General features: G+C 35.4%; 1 protein-coding gene across 4 annotated transcripts; it reads left to right on the forward strand.

Moving 5' to 3' along the window:
* Positions 1 to 1,628: 1,628 nt before the first annotated feature.
* On the forward strand, positions 1,629 to 27,546 carry LOC124159244 (L-lactate dehydrogenase). 4 transcript variants are annotated; one of them, XM_046534919.1, is made up of 9 exons: positions 1,629 to 1,729; positions 8,247 to 8,385; positions 8,557 to 8,674; positions 10,186 to 10,359; positions 10,775 to 10,948; positions 15,525 to 15,578; positions 19,880 to 19,997; positions 23,599 to 23,722; positions 26,101 to 27,546. In XM_046534919.1, the coding sequence occupies exons 1-9, from the start codon at positions 1,665 to 1,667 to the stop codon at positions 26,263 to 26,265; spliced, it is 1,131 nt and encodes a 376-aa protein (XP_046390875.1). In that variant the 5' UTR covers positions 1,629 to 1,664; the 3' UTR covers positions 26,266 to 27,546. The 4 variants fall into 4 exon arrangements, with proteins under 4 accessions (XP_046390875.1, XP_046390876.1, XP_046390877.1 ...); XM_046534921.1 differs by lacking the exon at positions 1,629 to 1,729 and adding an exon at positions 4,898 to 5,005; XM_046534922.1 differs by lacking the exon at positions 1,629 to 1,729 and adding an exon at positions 5,417 to 5,516.
* The last annotated feature ends 88 nt before the right edge of the window (positions 27,547 to 27,634 follow it).

Consider the following 27,634-nt stretch of genomic DNA (forward strand, 5'->3'; position numbering starts at 1 on the left):
TTATTTATTCTCGAAATAACGCCTACGATAATGCACTCCTTATGCAAGCAATGCAGACATCATGAGGTTCACACGTCATCAACATGGCGTCGTCCGAGAAATACGTTTTTGGCGCGGAATTCAAGTTGAAACTTCAAATTCTTCTAGGGGCGAAATTATTCAGCGCTCAATGTTAAAATTCGATGAGAGGCTTTCTTACACCCGTTGCTTTATAAATCATGCATAATATTTGTTAGTGTAATCCCTTCTATTATGTAGTTTTAAGTTCAGGCACATACAAGACATTTTCAAGGATTGTTTCCATCCATTCTTCACCGTTGTTCGCCAGAAGTTTTACCGTCCCGCAACCAACCGCATCCAGCGTTGATCCGTCTCCAATTTTTATTTTCTTGGGTTCGCTAATCTCTTGGTGTTTCTCCAATATTCCAATTTCATTGCGCATATGTTCGCTGGCTCCGCTGTCTAAGTACCAAATTTCTTCATTTACTCGTTCATTGAAAAATTCAGTAGAAATGATGAATGCATTTTTGCTTGTTTTATCTTTCCTTTCTTCATCCTTCAGAAAACGGCATTGCTTAATAAAATGGCCCGGTCTTTTACAGTGATGACACACTTTTTGATATTTTGATCTTTCTCGGAAATATCAATTCTGTTCTTCGTGATTGTTTTTCTTGCATATACTGAAAAAGAATGGTTTGCTATTGCATTTATTTTGGTTTCTCGAGTATTTCATTTCCGCTCTTAATGCTGAGTTCTGTATGACTTCATCGTTAGAGCTTTTAAATTTTTGTTCCTCTGCCGCCAATCTCGCTATGAAGTTTCGCGGTAGACTCCCACGCGGTGCTGAAGTTTTGATAATCAGCTGGCAGCACATAAGTATCTTTGTTATTAACATGGTTTCATCAATATTTTTCTGTAGCATTTTAAGTTTATGAACTATTGATTGGATGTTGGAAATATTCGTCATTATGTCGGCACTCTTCTCGAAACGGAAATTGTAGAACTGTTGCAGTAAATTACACTTCTGTTGCTCTGTATCACGTTCGTATATATTCGTCAGGGTTTTTAACATATCATGGGCAGTAACACAAGACATTATATGCACCATTATTTTTTTTATCAATAGTCGTTATTATATACTTCTGTTACTTGGCGTCCAACATCTTCCAGTGACGCATGTCTTTTTCATCTTTCACATCATCCAGACGTTGAATTCCGTCGACCACTTGCTCGGATGAATATTCGTATTTGGAACTTCCATGATTCGAAAGTTTCAGCTCCTTTTAGTATTTCAATGTTTGATAGATCTTCTGTCATTGTTGCCGAGTTCGGTTTTTTTTAAATCTTCTTATAGTTTTTTTACGCCAATATTGTCTTTTTTTCTTTCTTCTAGTTTTTACGTTTTCATTAGAATCTAAGCGTTCGGTGGATATAGGTGCCTGGGTCCATATGGCCTGTTGAAACTTCCACTAATTCTTTAATTATTTTTACTTATAACTCCACACATCACACAGGACAATATTATTTTACTTCAACTAGCCTAGTAACTAATAAACAGATTAGATCTCTTAGATACAATATTTAACACTGTAGCACTAGCGGGAATAACGAAACAAAGATTATATGTTGACGAAAGAATTAAGGACTTGCTCCGCGATTCGTTGATGCCGAAATTCCCAATGAGGCTAACGAAGTTATTGAAGATAACGAAAACGTCGATTTGTGCTCGGTGAGTAACGAAAATTTCAAGACTCGGGCCACAGGTCATTTCTCTCAATACAAGTGTCACAAACAATTAAAAATCACAGTTATTAAGAGCTATTAAAGTCATGGCACATGGAATTAATTAGAGATTGGGATGTAGGTAGGGTTTAGGGCGCATTTAGGGTATTTTTGTCTGGGTTTTAGTGGAGGTTTTTAGTCCCAAAGGTGACCTAGACATGGAGTGTTAGTGGCAGCAAAGGATTTTGAGAATTTAGGAAGTGGTGTGATTTTTGGGGCCTTCCTGATGTTTCCATGGCTAACGAACCACGGTCACAGAGTAGGTCTGTGCCACGGTGCTTCGATGATTCGCCGGGTGCTTTTGTTCTTGAAAGTTTGTATCTTCTTTAGGTGAGACGGAGCAGCGCGTAGCCAGGTAGGAGATGCGTAGTACATGTGTAGTACTTTCGCTGTCAATATTACAACAGGTAGAGTATAAAGGAAGATACACTCTGAGCGTTTTTGAACGCCACGTGAACCATTAGATGACGATGATTACATAAATGAAGCTGATTAAAGAATTTATTTTTGTTGTATTTGTATGTTTTAATTTTATTATCGTACGTCAATATGCAAAATATATTTGTGTAGATAAACGTTTGTATTTAATTTTACTTTTTTCGTTCATATATCCTATTTAGAAGTTAATAACATTGCAAAGTCATATGGGGTGTTTTTAAGGGTTGAAAAGTTGCAAAATGATATTAGTACATGTTTCAAGTGACAAAATTATCAAAGTTAAACTCTGTGATAAATGATTTATTTGAGGGCAAATGATTTTTTTAATAATCCCTAATAAGGGTTGATTTTTTAAGGGTTGAAATACTCTGAAATTATGTTCTACAGCATAAATAAAATCATTATTCAACTGAAACAAACTAAATTTTAACCATATTTAGCTTTAAAATGTAGACTTATAAATTTTGGCAGTTAGGGGTAGTTTTCACCCCTAAAAAAATTAATGAAAACCCATCAGCTTAATATAGATATTGAAGCAGAGAGTTAGATTAGACGAATCCCAAATTTTTATGAAAATTGATTCAGTTTGAAAACATTGCAAGGTTTTGCATCTTTTTGAGATTCGTTTCCCGGAATATAGGAGAGAATGGGTTTGATTTTTGCATTTTATAGAACGAGTTTGGTTTTGGTTGGAAGCGGAGAGATTCGCTTTCGAAGTGGATTGTCTCTTCTCCATTCGTCGTTTTTCCAGTGCGTGACAGAGCCGGTGTATACCTCCTCTCACAGGCAAATATTTCCGCGGTATTTTCCCCCTTCGTCCATTTCCTGGAAGTCAGTCGCTCTCTCTCTCTCTCTGTTAGAACACGTAGAAGTCAAGTTCGGAAAGAAAATGTGAAATATTATTTTATCTAGTAGAGATTGGAAGAAACCCGGGTTAATTTTCTCTGTAATATTCAAGAAAGTGGCAAATCACATAAACAGATATGTGAGCTGGCTCTGCTTCCACCTCAACCAGTTGAGCAGCGAGGAGGGAGGTCCGGGGGTCCAGGCCACACCCGAAATATTATAACACAATTACTTTGCTTCCTGAAAGAAAAAGTATTGAAAAATCATGAATTTACAAAAGATTTCTTGGAAAAATGTAGTTTTTTCGATAATGGAAAGTGTTAAAATTAGTTTAAAACCATCAACTTAGTACACTGTTTTTTAAACAAGTTTCGCCCCAGGGCTTGGACCCCACGAATGAAATTCCTGGCTACCCACATTACCCCTACTGCCTTACGGGTTATTTCCTTCTAATAAGATTATGTCCTACAGTATATTAAGCGCATATAATGACCCAATCAATTCCGAAGAAACAAGCGCTATTGTTTCATTTAATGCCAATTACCATCCATTAACGAGTACAATTGAAGAAGATGCGGCAAAAAATTAATAGCAGTTGATAAAATTCTTAAATATTAAATTCAGTGCGTGAAATAAAAGCATACAGCAGCAGATCAGATGTGTCGACACATTAGCGATTTTATTATATGTTGTTGAAGTTATTTCGGGTTTCCCAGTTTCAACAACATCATACGCCGGGAAAACATCAGATTTTATTATATTTTTAAACATATTAATAAAATCCCGAGGAAAACTTTAAGTTATTGGTGTAGCTATATATTTTTTCCTCCGCCATTTTTGTGGAAAAAACTTCGCTTGAATAGCTGAAAGAGTTTAGATAGTACAATTTTATATTAACGATTGTTAAAATATTCTTTCGGCTCTTCCCAGTGCTGATCATAATTTCAAACCTTGTGGCTCTGATGCAACCTTTTTTAAAATCCTATTGTTTCTAACAAAAGGGGTGACTTCTAAATATTTTTTGCTATTTTTAAACCTTTCTGCTGGTGTTAAGGCATTTTTCATTTCTTTTTTATTTTTTTAGAAGTGAACGACTGATACTTATTTTTCAGGAGGTCTCATAAATTTCCAAAAGAAAATTAACCCTCATGAAAAACACGAAATATTTTTCATCATCTGTTTGAACTCGGTCTAACGCTTGGAGTAAAATTTGTGAAAAAATAATTTTTTGCAGATGGAAATCCAGCGTACCTACTACTTAAGAGTTGCAATTTATAATGATACCGGCTTTTGCAATTTGGAACAGAATTTTCGATTCTAGTTCTATCTTAGTAATCGAGGAAATGTGTTGCGTTTCCTTGCAGCTTCTTTTCGTTTGAAGCGCGTGATGACGCACCCTGGAGCCCTGATCAATTTCCCGGAAAGGGGACTGGAACGTGCTGTACGCACGTACTCCAGGAGAAAGGACGCTTTCGGTTTTCAATTTGTGAATTTATGATTTCATAAATTTATATTCCTAATGCTCTTTCAGTATTTAAGAACTTGCTGTCACTCCCATTTGATGTTAACCTAAAACAATGATGCCTACTCCTTTCAGGTGTATTTTATCGATCTTGTAAGTTGATGTAATCTCGGTAATAATTTCTTCAAGTTTTCCCAATTTATTAAAGACTTGTACTAAAATAATTGAATGCATCAAATAATATTCTTGAATCGTATCCTTCCCTCCTAAATTGCAAATAATGTGATGTGTGCTCATTTTAGAAAATCGTAACTTTCAAATTTCCTCAATTGACTCGAGAGTAGTGCCGCCTGGTGAAGGTCACCTTTAACTATATCAGCAGGGCAGAGCCGCTTTCAAATTGCAGTCGCTCTTGGGGAGTAGTTCTGTGCAGTCGTGTGTTGTTCTTATTTTTGTCCTGGTTTAAGGTCCTCTAAGGTTAGTAAAATTATTATTAGTTTAACAGGTTACATTTACGATCATTTCGAACGAGTATACCATCTCCATCGGTGATGTATGCGATTTTTCTCATAATTGGAATATTGTTGATTTTATTCGTCTTGGTCCGTATGCTTTATCGCAGACCTTTTCTCAGAACCCTTACTTAACGTTTATTGTCACATAAGTCGGAAATTAGATCTCTTTCTGCGATTAGTAAGGCTTTACTCTCTGTGATAGTTTCGTTTCCAACGTTGTATCTACCGCCACTATTTCTTGACAATGTCATTGACCTTCAAATAAACTTCAACTATTGCCGGTGAATTGAGTCACGGTTTACGTGATATAGTATTGTGCTATGAGATGAATAATTACTACGATGCGTTCACTGTGCAGAATTATTGACGTATACCACGTATACTTTCGTAAAATGTGATCAATCCGCACCGATAACAAAATAGGTACTCGTTGCTGCTTGTGTCAGGTTAAATCGTCGAAGTGTGTACGTCAAGTATGTATCTTAATTTGAATACTGTCTTTCTAAAGCTGCTGTGTATGCAATTTTTTAATGTTGTTTGATTCCCTGTTGGTCTCTAATGACCTGGGGTATTTTATTTACACGTAATGATTTTTCTGGGCGTTAAGGAACCAAAAACCTCAACGTATAACATTTTGTCCTACTCGAATGGTTGAAAAATTGCAATTTTATATTTTTGATGTTATCAAATGACTTGTCGAATCTCTAAACTATGCTCGGAAGTTCTTCTACTTAGATTTTTAGCGTATTACATTCCAGGGTCATGTCAAGGTTGTTTGTAGAGAAACGGATATACTGTCTTTCGAGTTTGTACGTTTATTGAGTATATATTCCTTACAGCTTACTAGTATACCTTATATAAGTTTTTAAACGTGCGTTTTGTGGTTATAGGTGTGTTAAAGTTAGCTTCTTACTCAATTAACCATATTTTCATTCATTGTTCCGGTTGAAATGAGCTGACGTATGAGCTCTTGGTGTTGTTTTTCCTGTCACTTTTAATATTTTTGACTTGAAATTCTGGAGGAATTTGTATGTACTGTTGGATATATTCGGAGTGTTTCAAGCATAATGCATAAAAAAGCAGAGGCTATGTTTGCATATAGCTTTTCCTCTCTTCCATTGGCATTATATTTGGTATTCTTGTATTTTATTCAGATTTTGACAAAATATTATTTGTTTTGCTTTAATTCGTGGCTTTTCATCTTAACCTTATGTTCATAGTGTTAGTTTTAGACCTACAAGTTGATTTTGATTTTTTGTCGATAAGGTCATTCAACATTATGCCATATTATATTAATTGTTCTCATGTGAGTGGTCTAATTTTATATCCATAACATTGTGATTTTGTGACCAGTTTCCTTATACCTTTGATGTAAGCAAATTCTAAGAACTTACAAGTGCCTGGTTAAATTTAACTCCTAGTAATCATTATCATGGATCTTCATGGTATAGTCTGATTTAGCTTATTTTAATTATCTGTTATTTTATGGGTGAATTTTTGCTGGGGGGATGTTTTGAGATATTGTCAGAGGTAATTAGGTTTTGACAGGCTAATGTCAATTTGAAATTGTTCTGTTCGCCCAGTACCATTATTTATCTTTCAGATTATACTTAATTCTGCTTTTAGATGTACTACATCCTCTCCTTACCTATGATACAATGTGGTCCCCGTTAGGATTTCCATTGCCCAAGCCTATGCCACTGAGGCTTAACCTCTGTCAACCTAACAAGAAATCAATACATAATTGTCTTACTCTTTAATTTCTGCAGTATTCATGACACTTCAGTACCGTTAGCTGCTTTCCAGCTTTATCTTCTCAATCTTCATAGATATCCCTCAAAGTCTATCCTTCTTACCTCTGAATTCTAGTTTGTTCAAATCATTTTTTTAATTCATGTTTCATTGCTCATAAATATTTTTTCAGGATCGAATTAATGTAATTTCTTCATTCATGGCCTTCAAATAGGTCTGTCTTCAAGTATATAGCAGAAAATGATTCCAGATCAAATTATTTTAGGAGGCATGCACATATATCATAGCATTATATCCTTATGGAAATGTGGATCCAGATTATTATTAGAAATTATTGGATGGTATTCAATGGACTGACCCTAAAAAAGAAGGCTGAGTTGAGGTGGAGTATATTGAGTGTCCTTCAAGTGACCTTGTGAAAGAATAAGGTTACCAGTTCACTGAACCTCGACGATGCTATTTCTGATGACCCAACGTGATGATACTTAGAAAGTTAGCCTATGGAATTCACTTTTTAAAGGTTTAAGCTTTATGTCTCGGAGTTTTCAAAATATGACAGTTTATAATCTCGTGCTAGGATGCAAGTCAGTCTCTGTTTTTTTAAATGAAAATTCACCTTGTTTTTGTTGATTGCGGTGTTAAGTCATCTGTCCTGTAGCTCCACAGTTAAAAACTTTGAAATTATCTTTCATCCACAATGTTAATAAGGTTCTAAAAGACAGGTTTACATATTCTCTTGACTATGTACAGTGTTAGGTAATCCTTAGATTATAGTATGGTTTAGGTTATTTGTCCACTTTTTTCTGATTCCTGTACTGTGTAAGCACTGCATATGTTGGTCTGTTTTTTTTTCGGCAAGTTTCTAATCTGAGGCTAACCCATTAACAGATACATGGAATCGATCTAGTTTAGTTAACCTATCTAGTTTAAACCTCCTAAACCATGCTCTGGGTAGCATATGTTGAAAAAATTTAAACGTACCCCTAATAAAAAAAATAATCATCTTTCCTCTTAGTATAGCTTTCCAAATAGCTATATACTTTCCATAGTCAAATAGTCAAGAGTTGGGAATCATTTATGGATGGTGGATTGTATCATGCCTTGAAACACACCGATAGGGATGTTACTGTTCCACCTGCATTATGTGAGATTGTGAATTAGACCTTTTGATTCCAGTTTTCAACGTCTTATTTTGATGGAGGAAAATTTCATCACTCTCTGCTCTGAAATTATTCTAGCAGTTGTTGCATATTTCAGTTGTGTTAAACATATAAGCTTCTTTTTAAGATAAATTTTGAGTATTTTTATCACTTTTAGTAATGTCTCCCCTCTAGATAAAGTGATAAAAATGTACGAAATTTACCCATAAAAGAAGTCCATTTGTAATCATTGGTCTGTGAAAGGTTCAATCAGTTGCTTCTCTTTTAACTTGTGTCCTCTTTTTTTTGCAGATTCCTAAGCAGCATCATGACGTCAGAAGAAAAATTACTGAAGAAGGTAGCAGAGCCTGCACCTCAGGCTGGAAGCAAAGTCACCATTGTGGGTGTTGGACAAGTTGGAATGGCATGTGCCTTCAGCATCCTAACTCAGGTTGGTATAGATGTATATCAGACGTGAAATTCTTGTTTTGACTCTAGAAGGAGAATTAAATTTCCATTATGCTGCAGATTTTGTTTGAAGTGGTATTTTGCTGTTCTGTGCTCAAATTATGAGGCTGTATTTTTTATAGTCAATAAATATTTATCCATTTCATTCCCCTAGAATATTGCCAGTGAAATTGCACTGGTGGATGTGATGGCAGACAAACTTAAAGGTGAAATGATGGATCTTCAGCATGGTCTGACCTTCTTGAAGAACATCAAGGTCACAGCTGGAACAGGTCAGTTACTATGTATTTGTATATTTAGATTGTGGTAGTTTTTTTACTTCGCAATCTTTTCGTGGTATCGTAAATCTTGCGTTCATTTATTGTTTTTATATCAAGGACTTCAGAAGGTCACATCAATTTCTGAATTCTTATTCGTTAAATCAGCTATTAAAATCAATCAGAATTTTTATTTGTCCTCCTAGCGTTAGATTCCTTCTTCTGATATTAATTTCGCATTTCTATTCCTGCCTTATTGAGAACGCGAAAACATGCTATTCTTAACCATTACTCAAAGTGATAAAAATGATAATTCCATTCTTGTTTTATTTTAGGGCGTTTTCTTTTTATCGGCATTAAAAAAGTAGGGCAATCGTTCATTAAGGCGAATCAGCTTTTATTTTACCAAAGCTCATGTTTGTGTTATCATAGACTGTTTTTTTCTGTGTTGGCCCTTTAAACTCCTTTTTAAAAGCCGCGCTGTTTACTTCTTGACGATGCGACGTTGCCGCTCTGTAGTCAGTCGAAGCATATGTTTGGTGGTATTGTGTTGTCTCAGGACGTCATTCTCATTTTGCTGTGTTTTTACTTTTTTTTAGTGTCTGCTAACGCATTCGATACGTCCAAAGTGTAAAAGTTGTGTATTTGCTCACTCTCTTCGTCGTATTATTACGTGACCTTACGTTTTGTGTGTAATTTTTTTGGGAAATTTTCGCGTCAATTACGTTGAATTGTCTCGAAGACGCGGTTTTAACACGCATACCTGCAGTTACGGAGCTGGTTATGTCTTGTTCATGACGTGAGTCACGTATTCATATTCTAGATTTACGTATGCCACGTCCCTGTTGATCCATTTTAACTCAATGCGATGGCACGCTTTCGACCCGTCATCATTCAGTCTTCGCGAATCGCCGGAATTATACTATGAGCATTATATAAATCACTTTTGTAAGTTGCAGATTTTGGTATTAGAATTACTTTCGTTTGATTTTACATGCCTATTTGCGTGTCATCCCATTTTGGCTGGGGGTGCTCGTAGGAAACGCACCCCTGAAGTTCTTTATTTTCCGCGGGTACCTACTGCTTATCGATCCCGCTGAGCGCCCGCTGTGAATTCCAGTGGGTGGAGCATTGGGTTCGGAAACTATTGTTTGCGGTGGAAATCCCCGCTTCGTTGGTGCTTGAATGCATTTTCTGTCGGAGACCCTTCGCTCTAGTCGATTTTCATCATTTTTACCGGAGCCTTAAATGAGGTTGTCATTACGTGTTCCATCGGACTTTACTTAGCAAAATTATTACTTGACTATGGCTACGGCGTTTTGATTTTACGTGTCGTTTATTTTCGAAAATTCCTAACGTAGTTTTTGAATTAAATGTACGAAAAAATCTCAGGAAATTTTTGGTTTGGCAGCCTAAAATGAAATTCATGCAGCTTAATAGATCTAGAGGGATTTTGTGCACGAATTTCCCTCCTTTTTCCAATTGGATTTGAGAGTTGACTCCTGATTGTCTTTTTCTCTTGTCAGACTACAGTGTGTCAGCTGGATCAAGGTTATGCATCGTGACAGCAGGTGCTCGCCAGAAGGAAGGGGAGTCTCGACTTAACTTGGTTCAAAGGAACACTGATATCTTCAAGGGAATAATCCCCAATCTCGTGAAGCACAGTCCAGATACCATTCTTCTTATCGTGAGTAACCCAGGTAAGGGAAAAATGAACTGCCAAGGTCTCCATTAGCTCCAATGTACTGTTTTTTACATGATAAATAAATTACAACTATAAAGTTGGCACCGGGGTGGTTTGACGAGAAGTTAAGGGGCTATATCACTACCACATTTTTATTAAAAATTGCATTTGATAAAATGACTTTAAATGTTATTCTTATTTATTTTTTGTCATTGAAGAAATTTAGCTGGCATTAAGCTGCATCATCTTACTCATGTCTTAATTTTTCTGGAATCCATCTGGAATTAATGTCTATAAATTATGTTAGAAAACTTTTTCCATGGCAGAGAAAGTGTATTAGCCCTTAAGTCTACATACCTAGTCAGCTGTCAGTCGTAATTACTGCTGCTTACCGTTAGACAAGTGCACGAATCTCTAATTTTTATTTTCAGTGGATGTGTTGACGTATGTGGCCTGGAAGCTGAGTGGCCTCCCTCACAATAGGGTCATTGGGTCTGGTACAAATTTGGACTCATCTCGATTCCGTTTTCTGCTGTCAGAGCGTTTCGGTGTTGCCCCATCCAGTTGCCATGGCTGGATCATTGGAGAGCATGGAGATACCAGTGGTGAGTCACTATGAAACTCACTGTGTCCTTTATGTTAGAAATATTTTATTAAAATTTATGCTAAATTTTATCTTTATCTGGGTGAATGTGTTGCACAGAGAAGGAACCCTTGCAGTAAGAAAGTCAGCAGTGATTTTCAACTTTGGAAGTTACAGTTGGTTGATTCTCTAATCTGTATCTTTGATCTTGTTCAGTTGGTGTTTAGTGGGTGGTATTTCTTTCCTGTCTAAATTTATATTTAACCTTGTAGTTCTTAAAAATTATTAGACTTGAATAATGGATGTATCAGGTGCTAACTTTCTTGCAGTGTACCTTGACATAATCATCTGTACATCACTTAGCCCATTTGATTATTTATTTTTCCAGTGACGTGGGAAGTGATATTCGGGCGGATAATTTTTCTTTGTTATGAGCTGTTGAACACGTGCTATCAAAGTATCTTAAAAATTTTGTTGGCATTTGATGGCTTAAATCCAGGGGAGGATTAAGATTTTTTGTTTTTGGGGGTGTATTTCATTTATTTCTGTGTCACCTTGGTAAGCCCCATCTCTTAGCAATGATACATCTGAGCCCTGATATGCGTAGACCAGTGGCTTTTTGATTTTTATCAGTAATTTGTAAATCATTGCTTGCTAAGCTGGTGAAAGAAAAACCTTCTCCTAAAAGATTACCATATTTTTCAGTTTTATAGAAATTAGGGGTAGGGTGACTTTCCCCCAACCACCTATTCAGCTGAAATACAGTGGAAGCATTTTGCCAGTCTCATATCAAGGACTATGTTCTGCCGAGCATCACTTTCAGCATAGGTCCCCAAATTTTTGTTTTTTCTTTTTTATGCCTTTTTACTGTCATAAACTGTTAATCTCTTATAGGCAGCATACTGAGTACTACCTTTGGCCCACAGTCATATTGGTGCACCCATGTGTTGTTCCCTCAAGGCCATGGTTGCTTTTTCATGCGGACCCCGTCTTTGTTTATCGAAAGTCCTTGTGAGGTGATGAGGAATCTGGATTATTGATCAATGCAGTGATTTCTCTACCATAATTCAAGAAATTAAATAAATACCGTATTTCTCCGAATATAGTCCCCCCCCCTAATTTTGAGGCTTCAGTTTCGGGAAAAGTTAAAAAAATGCATTTGAATATAGTCCCCCTTTACTTTTACTACAGGCATTTTTGGAAAAAAGGGGGAGACTATATTCAGACATATATGGTAGTTATTTAAAATAATGAAAATAAGGGTAACATAATTGTCAGCTTCCTATGTCTGTTTTGCAAATTATAACCATCAGCATCGTCTTTTATGATAAACAATTTTAATATCATCATTTATTTATCTGAAGCCTTTTACAATCTCTTAGTAATAATTTGCTAAAGATGGCCTACCTGAAAATATTTCCTTGCAGTTAGTTTAATGTGATGATTTGTTTGGAAACTGATTAAGATTCATGCGAATGATTACCTGGAATAAACTGTTTTCCCTGAATCGTCTCGCCATAGTTGTCAGCCTGGCTTTTTGGCTGAATCTGTTCACTGCATTGGTTAATTTTTCTGGTGCTTAGCCTTTATGACCCTGTAAGATATCTTTGAAAATTTTAACATGGTTTGGCATTCGAAATCATCAGGAAACATTATTTTGATTTGCTTCCAACTTCCTATATTCTTCTCATTTTTTATAAATTTACAGTTGTCTCCTCGGATGATAATGCTAATTTTCTCTACCCTAATTGGGTGGGAAATAAAGAATAGCTTACTCCTCTCCTCCAAAAATGATCTTTGGTTCTAGCTATTTTTTATTTGCAGGGTTGTAATGGCCTGGTACCTGCTAGTGTCACAATTTGAATAATATTTAATGTAATTCTAATAGTGATTATTTCCTCAGTGTTGTAATAGGGCTTAATTTTCAGGGATGGCAAGTGAAGTGACTACTATCATGTGCTGTTATTATTTGGCTTAAGAATAATTCTAATTCAGAATTAACAAGCATAATGGCTTACAGATGTGTTACATCAGCTGTAAACTCTTCTGTCACTAAATAATGGGGGTGATATTCAATCATAGCCGTGTACTTAAAGTATTGCTCCTCAGTTTGATTAGCTAGGGCTGAGTCTTAAAAAAATTCTTAACTTTTTTTAATCCTCACCGTGGCATTTTTCCGTTGGTGAATAATTTAATTTTTCTTTGAATCGTTGTAGTAAAATCCCCCATATAATCTGAAAATTCACATTTCGAACAATCTCTTGTGAAATTGGAGGGAGTAGGTCAAGCCGAATCTCAGTACATATATCTCTCTAAGGGGGAATGAGGGGTCCAAAAATTGTCAAAATCACCTCGCACAATTAATGGATGCCCCTTTACCCTTGGAAATTTTCTGAATTCATCCTTACTTTCCTCATTGTTCTGCTTCATCACACTTTCTACGTATTTGGCAAAGGGCCATTGAATCACCGTTTATATTGAAATATTAATTTAATGTATTGTTCAATGATAATGCCTTTTCTATTTGTGTTATTGAGTGTCTTATTTTATTCATGACCTGATATAATTTAAAAAATACCATTTGTACTCACTTCACTTGAGTTTAAGCTTAATGTATTGATTTAAATATTTTATATTTTAGTGTAATCAATCTTAAGTATGTGCTTTTGTGTTTTTGATAGTATTTATATTTAACAGTATTATTTATATTTGATAGTATTATTATTTCACCACATATTTTAAATATGTGGTGAATCTAATTTGCAATTGGTTTCCAGATGTTTGCAAAGGATGAGACCTGAACATAGTGAATATTATAAGAATTTGAATGACTTTTTTCATTGCCACCTCAGGCAAGGGGCTGTTTACATATGTGTAAAGGCGGTTTACAGTTGTATTGTTAGGGTTCAGGCCTGATCCTAGAGTTGAGCAATAAAGGTCACCTTTGCCCTAGCTTGCCGGCAGCATGGGTGATGATGACCCTATGAACACAACTCTCGGTGCTTGCCTGAGTATAACCCAAAGAAAGCGTACAAATCGTCACTAGTATTGCACATCAAGGTAGCTAAGGTTGTTTTAATCATGGTGTGTGTACCTATAATATTTTTTCTATTGGTAAAGCTGGCCTTCAGTAGTGCTTCATTTATATTTCAACTTATTAGATTCCAATGCTAAGAAATGGTATGGTTTAGTTGGATTGGAGGTGTTGGAATCCTGTCTAATGTGTGACATTACGTCATTGTGTGTTACATTGTGTGTACATAAGTAGACAGCCCCTTTTACAGGGGTGCTGTGAAGTGGTTATAGAAATTATTCTAGGTCTGCGGTAGCTAATGTAGCTGTTTTATGCTTTTAATCCAATAAAAAAATAGAAAATTCTTTTTGAAAATGTTTCTGCACAACTTAGGCACAGATTTTGGTATCCTTGCTATACCTAATTTCTTTCATGGTGAAGGTCTAATTCTTTGCAAGGCTTGTAAATATTATTCTTTGGTAAGAATTGCTGCAATTTTTTTTCTGTTTAATGGATTTGATGCATTTATTAAGCTTATTTTTTTATTGAATTTTATTTTGCGATTGCTGCTTATCTGCTTATTTCTGCTTCATGTTTAATTTCACCTTTGGATTAGAAGGTTTGCATTTTGCCTTTAGATGAAAGTCGTTCTATCCCACTAAAATAGCTTTCCTCTTTTGGTGATGGCATGCACTGCATTTAGCAACTAGTACTAATAATTGCTTTATCACTTTTCACCAAACCTTTGTTACTTTTGTTGCAAGAACAGATGTATTACCTAACTACCAGAAAATATATTCTCATTTCAGCATTTGGGTTACATAGAGGGCCGTCATTGGGTTGAGTAAAATTAATGGACATCGTCAGATTTAATGATAAATAAAATACTCATTCTCAAGTGTATATTTATGGATATAGCAATGGTCATATGTCAGGTGTTTTTTAGCTGGAAGTGCTATATTGGCATGTATAAAACATCCAAAAGTATTGTCAATAGTAAAATGTCATCTAGAGACTGTACGGATTCAGTTTGGAAGATTAATGAATACTTTTTTATCTTCACTCCAAATCAATCTCTGGAACTGTGAAGAATTTTCGTGATTTTTATGAAAACTGTAATTTTCGAGATGTAGAAAAGTTCATATCTCCTATTAAAATAAAAGGCATTTTTATTCTACGGTAATTATTTTATTCAGAATCTAAATGTAGCTTTGAAAGTAATTTTAATGGTAACTACGTTGGACAAGTTGCATTCCCGTCCATTTTGAGTTAGCCACAAGCATAATTCATGATACATATTCAATTGATTCTCTCCGTGTCTTCAGTTGTGTTGACTAAAACGGCAATGGTTTGAAAACCTGGATTAATAAGCTCGCTAACTTAACTCCACAATGAGGAATATGGCAACTCTAATCCAGAGGCTCTTCGTTTTATTTTCTTTCTGTTGTTTTCTCTTTTTATATGCTTTTTGTATTCTCCTCAGTTTTGTTTGGATGACCCTCTGGCTTCCTTCCCTGCAATTGTCTTTATGGTTGTTAATGTGCATGTGTGAGTTAGAAGTTCTTTGCTGCATTTGTGCCCGCAGATAACCAGGTTTTGGCTGATGTGAAGGTGGAAGATCTGCGTGGGGAACCTCTTGGTAAGGCAATAATCCCATTCCCCAACATCGCCATAATCATGAATGGCAAATTTTGTTGTCTTTACACAGAGCAGCATGTATTTTTAGGAAATGCTGTAGGCATAGATAACATTCGATGGTACCCATCATGTATGAATTGATAGTTCTCACCAATAGTTTCCCTAGATTCACAATGTCCATTACCCACTTATTACACCTTAGAAAGGTATGCTTGTACATAATTAATTTGATGTATGTTTCAATACCTACACGGAGAGGACACCTTTGGAGATCGCATTGCCATGTATGATTCCTGTTGCTTTGCTTTCAATTTTGGATTATGTGGGCAAAATTTCTTCTGTCATGTTTACAGGAGTGTGACGCTGATAAATCTTAGGGTAATTTTTTTATGGCTGATGTGTTATTATTCAAAATTTTTAGGAAATAATGGGATCCAAATTAGGGTAATTCTGTTACTCTTGCATTACTAAGTGTAGGCTTATATATGAAATAGTGTTTGATTGAACTCTGGTGTTTTCTTCGTGTGCTTGTTGTTTTAATATATCTCTGCATTCTATTGAGGTTTCATCTCAGCATCATATTTAATTCCCAAACTCTTTCATAAGGAACAAGAGTACCTTTACATCATGAATATGCACATTTCAAGAGCTATCTAATTAATGTTAGATTATACATCAATCTCGTCTCACCATTGCCCAACCACAATTTGAAACTTTGCATAGATATGAAAAGGAGAACAGGAATTGTAGTTATTGGTTTCACAGCTATTTTAGGCTTCTTTATGTAAATATTTATATTTTGATTTTTTAATTTAAAACATAGAAAATATTTCTGTTTTCTTTTCGATTTATTTCTTTTCAGCTAGTTTCCTTTAAGTATTGGTTTCTTTCATTCCGTGTCAATTTTTCATTGCCTTATGGTCCTTTTAGAGGGTAGTTTCCTTCATCAAAGAAAACGAATGGCATTGGTTGCGATTCATTACCCACCATTAGTGTATTCATAATAAACAATGTTTGGTTTTAGAAATCCCAGTTTAGACGAGTGTTAATGGTCAATTTTAACCTCATTTGAAAAAGGCCAGATTGCCGCCCATGCGATGCCACTCCATGTGACGTCACAGGGACCTAAATTCTACACGAGTAGATAGGATATGTCTGAGATTACCAATGCATGCATGAGGCACAGAGCTGAGGGAAACATCTGTTAATAATCTCCTATTAAAATTGCCTACGGTCGGAAAGTTTCCTTTGTTTGATAGGGTATTAATAATCCTTATTTAAGCCAAGCGCTATCTGCTAGCAGGGTATTCTACGCTACCACCATGCTCGGCAGCAAGCAGCCTGCGTCGAAGTAGCGTTAAGCCTCACACCCAGGTGGCCTCATATAGCAGCAGCCAGATGTCACACAGGGTTTTCCTAGCATTCATACTTAACTGATTTTCGCACGCTTGAAAATTTTCACTTTTCATTTAATCGCGAAAAATAGATATTGTCATTTGAAAATCTAAAAGCATGATATGGGGTACTCCAGGAGTATTAATCTTTCGATTTGGGCAATAAAAAAAAATAGGAAAACACCTATTGGAGAGCTTGTCACAAAATTTCTGTAGTTAAAAAACTGTGCATTTTTTACCTAAACATAATCAGTAATATTGGTTCCTACTGGCGCCAGTTATTTCGGGTGAAAATACTGTGACATAATTTTATCTACCTTGCAGAGGTGTCACAAGGAGAAAAGTAACTGCTTTGAAGATAGGGCTTTTTTTACACCGATTGTGGCAGAGGGTTCAATTTTATAAATTTTGCAAGTGTGCGTTGCGTGATTTCACGCCAAGGAGGTCTTACTTTATTGCGGCCTCTTATTGAGGCCTCTTATTGAGAAGCCTTATTCTTAAATTGCCCTTCCTAGTTACGGACTTAAATGACTGTGGTATTCAAATTTTGTGGCCAATAAAATAAATATATAACACCTGTCTCTGACCCAATTCCCTCAAATTTGGACCAGTAAAAACAAAAAAACCTGTCTTTATAGGTATTCTTTTCATGTTTTCTTGCCTTGCTTTTACTTTTTCCTTCCTTTTGTGTTGATACTTTTGGAAGTGTGTGTTTTAAAAATTGACTTTAGCTAATTTAAAAATACCTATGGGTCCCTTAATATTGTGGTTATATTTGGCTTACACTACTTTTTTGCCTTTATTGTTATTTTAAATTTATTTATTAATGAAATTGTTTTTTATATAAATAATTAGCTTTATTTTTTTATACTACCTTAACTAAAATAATTCTATTGAAATCACCTGCTAATATACTCAATTTATTATGGATAACTTTTCTCTCATCTGTTGCTTTTATCCTTCTTTATTAGTTTGTATATTTTTGAATATGTTAACGCCTTTTTATTTAATTTATTTTTTTATTTTTGTGTTGAGGCTGGAAAATTGAAATTTCTCATAAAATAAGGGGCTCCAATCGTGCATCAGACATACTGATAAGCCTCATTTTTGTCGTTAAGCTACGTTTTTGTGGTAATTCAATTTAAGAACACTGTATACATGAGTAACTTGAGGCACTGCACACCTATGAATTGATTAAAATGTCTTCTTTTATTCTTATGGTGAGAACTCTGGTTTGATTACAAATATTTTAATAGGCTTTAGATTTCTAAATATGCTGATGAATTTTATAAACCTTGAATTAGTGTCACACACATGTTATGACTTGTGTCATTATCCTTATGTTTCCGTTATTATTGTATTTTCTTGTGTACTTGCACTCTTTTTCTCATGTTTTACAGTATAAAAAATGGGATTTATGTCATGCGTAAATATTTTTTGTGGGAGTTAATCTTTAGTTTTAAATTTTCATTTTACATATCTTTAGAGTCATTATCTTTTGATATCAACATGTTTTCTCTTTAAGACTGGTGTACTGGTGTATCACTGAAAACTCTCTCCAATATTCCAGTCAGACTCTACTGTTTCTGTCCTCACTAATGTTTATACTTGATTTTTTCATTGAAATTTTTTCCAAAAGTACAATCCTAAAAAAAGAGTGCATGGTACACATCTACCCATATCAATATAAATGCCCATTTTCCCTTTAAAAATTCATGTGTTCTCTTTAATAGACTAGTTATTGTAGAAATTTAAGAAAAACACAAAAACAGTGAATTTGACATTCCTATATAGGTACATAATTTTAAATTTGTGTAAAAAAAATGTCTGCCCCACAGTTTAAGGCATACATACATTACTTATTTTATTATACATATTACACATAGTTTTTCAATTATGCAGTCAAAGCTATGCTCACAGATAACCCTATTAATGATTGACACATAGAGGAGTGCCAATCAACAAATATTGGAAGCTTCATTCATTTTTCAATTACAAGTTTATATGCTTATCCATTGCAAACGGCACTCAAATGTATTACATTTATTTGGTTGAATTAATGAGAAAAATCCGCTGTTGGAGCATTAAGAAGTATCCAACTCTTAGGTTCTTATCAAAATTCTTAACGCAGTTTTACTGTATTTCATTTCCTCCCAATAAAGTTCTTCTTCAATAGTAAAAATACATATCGTCTTTGGTTTTTTTCTGTGAGCATTGCTGTACATTGACATCGATTTGTGTAAAAAAAATGTTCTTTCCTTATGTGAATTTTCTATGATTTTACAAAAGATATTTTACGTAAGAGTGAACAGTCCAATCCAATATTTTCTGTTAGGTTCTGAGTTCGGATGGATAAAAATTGGAGTGTCATGTAACTCTTACTGTGATAAATATCTTTTTTTATATAAATGAGTCAGAAACTTACCCAGTGGAATTCTTAATGATCTTGCACATATTTTATTTCTATTTAATAATGAGTTTACTGTCAAAATATTCATAGTACTGTGGATTGTTTTGAGGTATTTTTGGCTTTGTGTGATGAACAATCCTAACATCTTGGAATTATTTTGTTAACGTCTAAAGTTCATTATTGGTTTTTGGAACTTGAGGGTGTTTTGTTGTTTCAGACAATGAATATCCTGGGAAGGAGTTACTGATTTGAGCAGTGTGGTTAGTGGTTTTCTGCTGGGTAAAATTGTTTTTGGCCAGTTTTTTTATCTCCTCATTTTAATCCTTAACAACCGTTAATGCATTAAGACTATTATTATTTTTTCATGGGACTGAACAAAAACTTATACACTTTACTTTTGGTCATACAATTTTCTTTAAAATTGTTGCTGTAATCACTCTCTCTTCTATATACCTTTTTGTTGAAAATATAATATGATTTCTTTGTTTTTTATGACAGTGCCCATCTGGTCAGGAGTGAATGTAGCCGGCGTTCGTCTGAGGGAGGTCAACCCCAAGGCTGGCAAGGAAGATGATCCTGAGGAATGGAAGAAACTTCACCATCAAGTTGTTCAAAGGTATATGCTTGTTTATTTTTTCATGACAAGTCTACAGGGTCTGTTCATTAAACGGGACTGGTTCTAAAATACAAAATTTATCGCAGTAATTATAATAATTACTTTATAATCTTCAAAAGGCATTCCTCCTGCATTGATGCACTTAGTTCGGTTTGTCTGCCACTCATCTAAAGCCGGCTGGAAGTCTGTTTCTGGAATACTGTTCAGAGCCTTTGTTGACGCCACTTTTAACTGTCTCGATGGATTCGAACCGATAACCTTTGTGCTCCCTTTTTATTTGTGGAAACAACAAAAATTCAGGTTGAGCCAGGTTGGGTCTGTAGGGGGGGTGAGGCAACATTACCATGCTGAATTTTGTTTGCAGCTGCCGCACAACAGTCACACTGTGGCACGGCACATTGTCATGGTGAAGTTTCCAATTCTTGGCAATGGCTTGCACACGCATAATGTGATGTCACACCAGCCTTGCACACACTTTCCTCATCGCAAGATCCTCTGTTACAATGGTGTGGACGGTTCCAACCGAAAGGCCGGTCTGCTCACTCGTGAGGGCGATGGTTAAAATTAGAGTCCAAAACGTTTTTTACTTTGCCCACCTGAGCATCAGTCCGAGCGGTCGTCAGGTATCCCACGCGGTGCTCGTCTTCGACGAGCTCCCGGTATTCATTAAACATTTTGTGTTACTCAAAAACTCTAGTGCAGCTTAAGCCATCATCCCCTTAAGCCCGTTTTATGAGTTTAAGGATCTCAGATACGTATTTCCCAAGTTAAATGCTTAACTTCACAGCGTAGTGTTGCTCGACAGTGCTCTCCAGGTTGGCACGATGGCACCACAAACAATCACACGTCACAACAATCAACTTCCTGTCTCAGCAGATGCCCGTAGGCGACTGAACTAAAGTGCACATGAGTAGTGAGGGACCCCTCTACTAAGCCGAAATGTCGGACCCCCCATCCACCACATTGTTGAGGCTACAGCGAACCATTCCCGATACTTATGGAACGGACCCTGTATATTATTATTGTGTTGTGATAACTTATTGCTCAAGATAGGTTCACATGAAAACCAGCATACCTATATGTATGGAGATAGCAGTATTTTTTATCATCCACCTTCCCTAATTAATAAGCCTTTCTTCTTATATCCACAGAACTGTTCTTTTGTTTTTCCTACTCTGTAGGAATATCTTTCAGGTTCTCCTTCCTGGTAAAAAACTCCAGCATGAGCTATGGTGTAGTTTTTTATCTGATGGGCAACCTGAATAGCTTTAATCTCAGTCATTCACATAGCTACGCATGGAAGGTATCGGATCATATTTCTCCTACCCTTTGTACCCAATATTCTTCCCTCAATCGACACTCTCAGCCCCCTGTACTACTCAGTCCGTCGTACGTCTACATCCCAAGCTCTGTTTATCTCATCTATTTTCTCCCCTTGAATTCCACGTTAAGCATTGTTTAGTATGCCATTTTGTTAATGTTTTGGAGAACTATAATCAACATGCCATGTCCTAGAGTTGGTGTCTGTGGTTCAAATTTTTATGGCAGCAACAAATCTTTTTAAATGCGGAACACTTTAATTCACTCATTTATTTAATAATTTCCGAAATTGTTTGAAGTTGTGTGGTTTTGCCATCAGCTTTTGCTTTATCAAGCAAAATATGTGTAGTGAGTATGGGGTATGGATAGTAACTTCTTTGAGTGTTAAAATCAGGAGTGTAGAGATAGAGGGCTCTCGACGAGGCCTCATGATGGGGCCCTACTTACTGAGGGATTTGTGGGCCCTCTCCCCCTGAAAATTTTAGGAAATTGCTTGCCCAGAAATGGATTTTGATGCTATTCTGGTCCTTAAAAACTACATGAAATTAGAAAAGTAGCAATTTTATAGGAAAAAATACAATGAAAAGTGAGAATTTCACTGCTAGCATAGTTAATTAATGGATTATGGTTCTATTATCTATTTTGTGAATTTGTTCCTGGAAACTGCTCTGAAATCCGAAAATCCTCTAAAATAACCTTTTCAAATAACCCTTTCAATAAAGCTTCAGGTCCTCTTTTATCTTTTGACAACTCTATTTATTTTTCATATGATCCTTTTGCACTTAATATGCTAAATAAAGCTACTGATTAAAATGTATTACCGTATTTCTTCAAATATAGTCCCCCCCCCCCTAATTTTGAGGCTTGAGTTTCAGGAAAAAATTTAAAAAAAAGGTTTGAATATAGTTCCCCCTTTACTTTTACCTTGGACATTTTTGGAATAAAAGGGGGGACTATATTCAGACAAATACGGTATTTTCTAATTGCAAGAAAACTTTGGTTCAAGTAATCTGAGCCTTTCTTTATGACACCTTTCATAAATGCTTCACGTTAGACATGAGCATTAAGGGGGGCCCTTGGCGATCGCCAACCTGGCGAGACTGCCCTTGGTATTAATTGGAAATTAATGTAAGGCACCATTATATTGACAAATGGAAAAAAGAAAGGTCAGAGGTCCTGATAAGACTCATTTGAATCATGTTATGCCCATTGCCCTCAGCAGTCGTTCATCAGGCTCACCTTGGCTAGCAGGGTATCAAATGGCCAGTGAAGTCTATTGACTAAATATGTATTGTGAAGAAATAATTCTATGGATTGCATTTTATAGTTATTCTATTCCAGTGGTGGTTTGCAATATATTTCTAGTTTCATTTTTCTATTTTAATGCATTGATTTGGCTATGGGTCTTTTTGTTTATTGAAATGGTGTGGCGTTGAGGATATGGGCATAATGCCTTTGGCGTAATTTCAGGATTGGTGCCAAAATTTGAAATTTAACATGCAGAGGTATTTTTGAGCCACAGCCCCCTCTCAAATCTCAACTTCTCTGCTGAAAGTGATCTCTCTTTGCTCTATTAGCTAGTCATTGGTGTGTATAATTCTAAATGACTTATCGATATAACATTGTTGTAAATACCCATGTAATGGTTCATTTACCCTTTTATCACAGTTGACTGTATTGTCTCATTATGGTTTTCCTTTTTGCAAATGCATGTGATTTTTGTATTTTCGTAATTTAATTCATCAGTATCCACCTCGTCAAAGTAAATTCAAAAGACATCCATGGACTTTAATTTTGAGTTTAAAATGTGACAATTAGTGTTCATATTTTCTGCTTGATGGCTGCCATGTTTCATTGATATTTTAACCATAGCAACTGCTGGTAACTCGAAACTTGATGCTTAATTCATGAAGATGATTTTTGCTGACATTACTGGAAGCATAAATGGAGAAATTAAAACATACAGTGCTTGTCCCAATTATAAAATTTATTTATTAGACTGCCATCAATGTTTTTCATATTACCATCATGGAATAATATCTCTTTCTAATTTGTTACTGTATCAAAACCAGAGGATGCTGTGGGTATTCACTGCTTTACGTAATAAAAATGTAAAATAAGTTTAAATCTTCAGCTAAATTAGGGATGAAAGTATTGATTTTGTTTTAATTTCACTTTTCAAAAGTGTTTGTATTGGATTGACGTCCAATGTGGAAAAAGGTTAACATTTGAGTGCCGCATTTGCCTCTACGTGCTCAGTCATGGCTTGTTCTCATTTTAGTGCATATGAAGTAATTAAGCTGAAGGGATACACATCCTGGGCTATTGGATTGAGTGTGGCTACTCTTGCGCAAGCCATTCTCCGTAACAGCAGTGGTGTTTTTGCTGTATCAACTTACGTAAAGGTAAGTTCATTTATTTTGCTTGTTGAAATAAAGTTTAGGTTTATTGAAAGCAAGATGAATAGCTGGATGCTGGTTATATGATAGGAAGTTAATTTCATGGGAGGAAGTGAACTTCACGGCTTCAGAAACCCTGCATGGATCATGCCTCTCATTCATTTAATATGATTCAAGCATAAGTGATTGTCAGACTTGTATGTAATTCTTTCACACTGTCATACCAATAATAAGGCTACATGATGCCAAGCATAATTTTAGCTTGAAAATACAATATGCCCAGTTCCCAATGGATGCTCATAATTTGTACCATGAAAGGCGACTGCTATTGAAACAGTGCTATTCAAGTCATCAAATGACCAAAAGACTAATGTTTTGGAGCTTGATTTTTCCCTGATGCACCACCTTTACAGGCTTCTCATGAAAATTTTTATTAATAAAACATTGAAAATTATATGATGCTGTTAAATTACTTCACAAATGAATGTCATTTATACATTATTTATTCAATTTTTTTTATGTTCTGCCAGTAGATATGAATAAAAAATAACAGCTTTTGAGGTGTATAGGCTTCATTGTAAGTCGTATGTGGAGACACCTTATATATTTTTACACAAGTGATTGTATTGCATTAAATATGAAATATTTATCTAACAATCCAAGTGTGTTTCTTAATGCTTTTAAAATGGTAAAACAAATAAAATTAAACCATAAGCCTCAGATAAAACTGTAAGCCAATTACTGCTTTATCAGATGCAAATGCAATTCAAAACTTGCATGAAAGACAACTTGATAGTAATTATGTACGCATTTAACTTGCCCTGAATTGTATGATACCAAAAAACTTTTTAATTAAAAAAGAAAACATAGTCCAATGTATCGAAGGAAAAAATCCTTTAACCAATGTTTAAAAAAGCATGAACCATGATATACCATCACCGTCAACTTGTCCTGCATAAAGACATCACAAGGCTTCTAACTTCACACCAAGAGATATTTTATTGTCAGGCCGCCTAGCATCACTCATTCTCTTTATCTTTTAATAGAACTTATAACTTTAGATTGAACACTGTGAGTAATTAATTTTAAAACGGTTCAGAACTTAGTCAAAAGGTTCCCCAATCCACAAATTACTTTCTGATGTAATTATAGAAACTTCGATCTAACATTTTGGAAATTGCTTTTCTTTCAGAGCAATTTCCAAAAAGTTTATTGCCGGCTTTGGAAATTGCTCTTCTTATTATTGGTGCATACAATGCATTATTGCTGTCCCCAAATGCACCTCACGCCCTCGCCTAGTTATACAATGTTGTCACATACATATGAACAGTGTTCCCACTCAACCGTGAAAACCTTAAAACCGTGAATAAGCCGTGAATTTCCGCTACCGTGAAAAAACCTGGAAATAGCCGTGAATTTCGTCATAAAACCTTAAAAAAAATATCTCAAACTATATTGTAGAACTACGATTGACAGATCAAAAGAAAAATCGATATGTCGATAATGTTTCAAGGTCAGTCACGCGCAGACACTGTCCACGCATTTATCTCCACACGTATATTGGAAGCGCAATTATTGGTCCGTGTGCCATGACGACACATTGATCTTGAGCCTGTGATTGGAAGACCAATAAACAAACTGTTCATTAGCCCTGGCAAAAAATCAGATACTTCATCACTTCCCTTCCACCCTGCTCCCTCCATTTTCCCTTTAGCTTTAGCCGGACCTGAATTTTGATATCGATAGGTGATGTCATGAGAGATAGCACTTTCATTGCTGCATTTGCATTCACGGCATCCGTTGCGTTTGATAAATTTTTAGTTAACGTGCGGCTGGTGATTGTTACGTCATCAATATTTCTGCCTACAATGGCTTATCCACTGACCGTGAATTTGACGACATTTAGGCCGTGAAAACCTGGAAAAAACCGTGAATTTTATAATTTAGTTAGAGTGGGAACCCTGTATGAAGCTCTGAAACAAGCCACTGAGCCACCTAAACAAGCTCTTTCTTTGAATCAACAAAATGAAGAATTATTCTTTTGGGTCCTTAACGGTCATTGTCCCTTCTGGCTCATTTTTCCAAGGAACCTTTTTGTTTACTTGTGACGTGGGCGTTTCCCTTTCTTACCTGGCAACCTGGCCCCCTACTCCGAACTAGATCCATCTAACTGTCATCGGACAATGCCTCCACTGTACAATGTGCCCATTTCCCTCCCCTGCAGGTCTAATTAATTTTTTTTAAGACAGAACTCTCACCTAAGATCCTCACTCACTCATCTTTTGCATCCAGCATTCAGTAATTGCATGCATGGTTTTGATAAATATTATAATTTGTAAATTTTTGTTTGGCTGCATTATATTAATGACGTCATTTTCTTGCAGGGATACAATGGTATTGAAAATGACATCTTCATCTCAGTTCCAAGTGTTTTGGGATCCAATGGAGTTTCACATGTTGTGAATATGAATTTCACTGCAGATGAAACATCTCAGTTGCAGAAGTCAGCTGGAACTTTGAACGATGTCCAAGTTAAACTGAAGTTTTAAGCTGCTACTATAATCTCAAAGCTAAAATTGGTTGAAAGTCACTCGATAGCTACAAATTTCTGTGCATACCCATCTTAAATGCATCCAATTTTTGTGTTCTTTCGATCTCTTCCAGTTTATTTGTGCCACATAATTTTTGTCATTATTTTTGTCGCATTATTTTATCGGATATTATTTAATACCCTCTTCATGTCCATCTTCTCACAACTGAAATAGATCTTATCACTGCGACAATCGTGCAAATCTATGACGGGTAAAGAATCAGAGTATCTTTTTCAATTCCAAGGACTATTATCTTTCAAACATTTTTCCTAATACATGCAGAGGTTACTGGACAGATATTTTTGAGATAGGGAGAGGTTATTACTTGTTTACAAGAGAGTAGACGATGTTTCACTATGAAACATTATTTGCCTTGCTTGCTTTGTGGAACCGTATTACTGCTGTCATGTTTCCATTTCTGTTAGGAAAGGCATTCTTTCAAGCTTATTTGTGAATGCTTAATGTTATCGTGTAGGTTGTGGATTTTACAACTTGTTTAATGGCTGTCATTTAAGATAATTTTTACCCATCCATAATTTTTCATGTGTCTCTCTTTGGTAAACATTTTTTTTTTCTTTTTTGAGTAAGGTTGTCTTTGCTTACCTGGCATCTAGTGATTTATATAGCTTTAAAAGCAATGAGTTAGCCTACATGAAGTCATTAAGTTGGTACACTGCCATTTGTAAAGATTTTGTTTAAATTTGAAAATTGTGCTAAGGAGTATTATTGTGACATGTTTTGAATGTATGCCATGACATTTGCAACTTCTAGTCTCATAACTGTTGTAGTTTGAACCAGTATTTTTGTTATGCCAAATGTTATCTTGCACCAAATCATTGTCATGTGCACTGCACTGGTGTTTGCACAGTGTTTTCTGTGTTTATTCAAAAAATTTAAACCCTAATGAGTATTATGGAATTATTTAAGTATGGTTCAAAGATATCAGGCAATCCATCCATGAAGATGTACGTTTGAAATCTCTCATCAGTATACCTGTGAAAGTATTCGTCTTTTAACTAACGGCCGTTTTTTTCTGAGATATGGCAGTTTATTTATTAGAAATCTAAAAATTGTTGAATTGATTTAACTTATGATGTTGGTAATTTATTGGATTTACTGTTTTGATGGATATATTTTTATGCTTTCTTTTAATTTATCGATAACCATCAACTAAACAACCTTTCCAATTGTATTATTTTTGTTTGCCTTCGTGAATAAAATTCCTTAATGTTTTGATCAGACCTGCATTTTTTTTATCTGACGCTGAAATCTTCTCTAATTATTGAAGTGAAAATTTTACCATCAATGAGTAATCTGTATTATTGTT

This window comes from Ischnura elegans, chromosome 5, assembly GCF_921293095.1.
Source record: "Ischnura elegans chromosome 5, ioIscEleg1.1, whole genome shotgun sequence".
Classification (NCBI taxonomy): domain Eukaryota; kingdom Metazoa; phylum Arthropoda; class Insecta; order Odonata; family Coenagrionidae; genus Ischnura; species Ischnura elegans.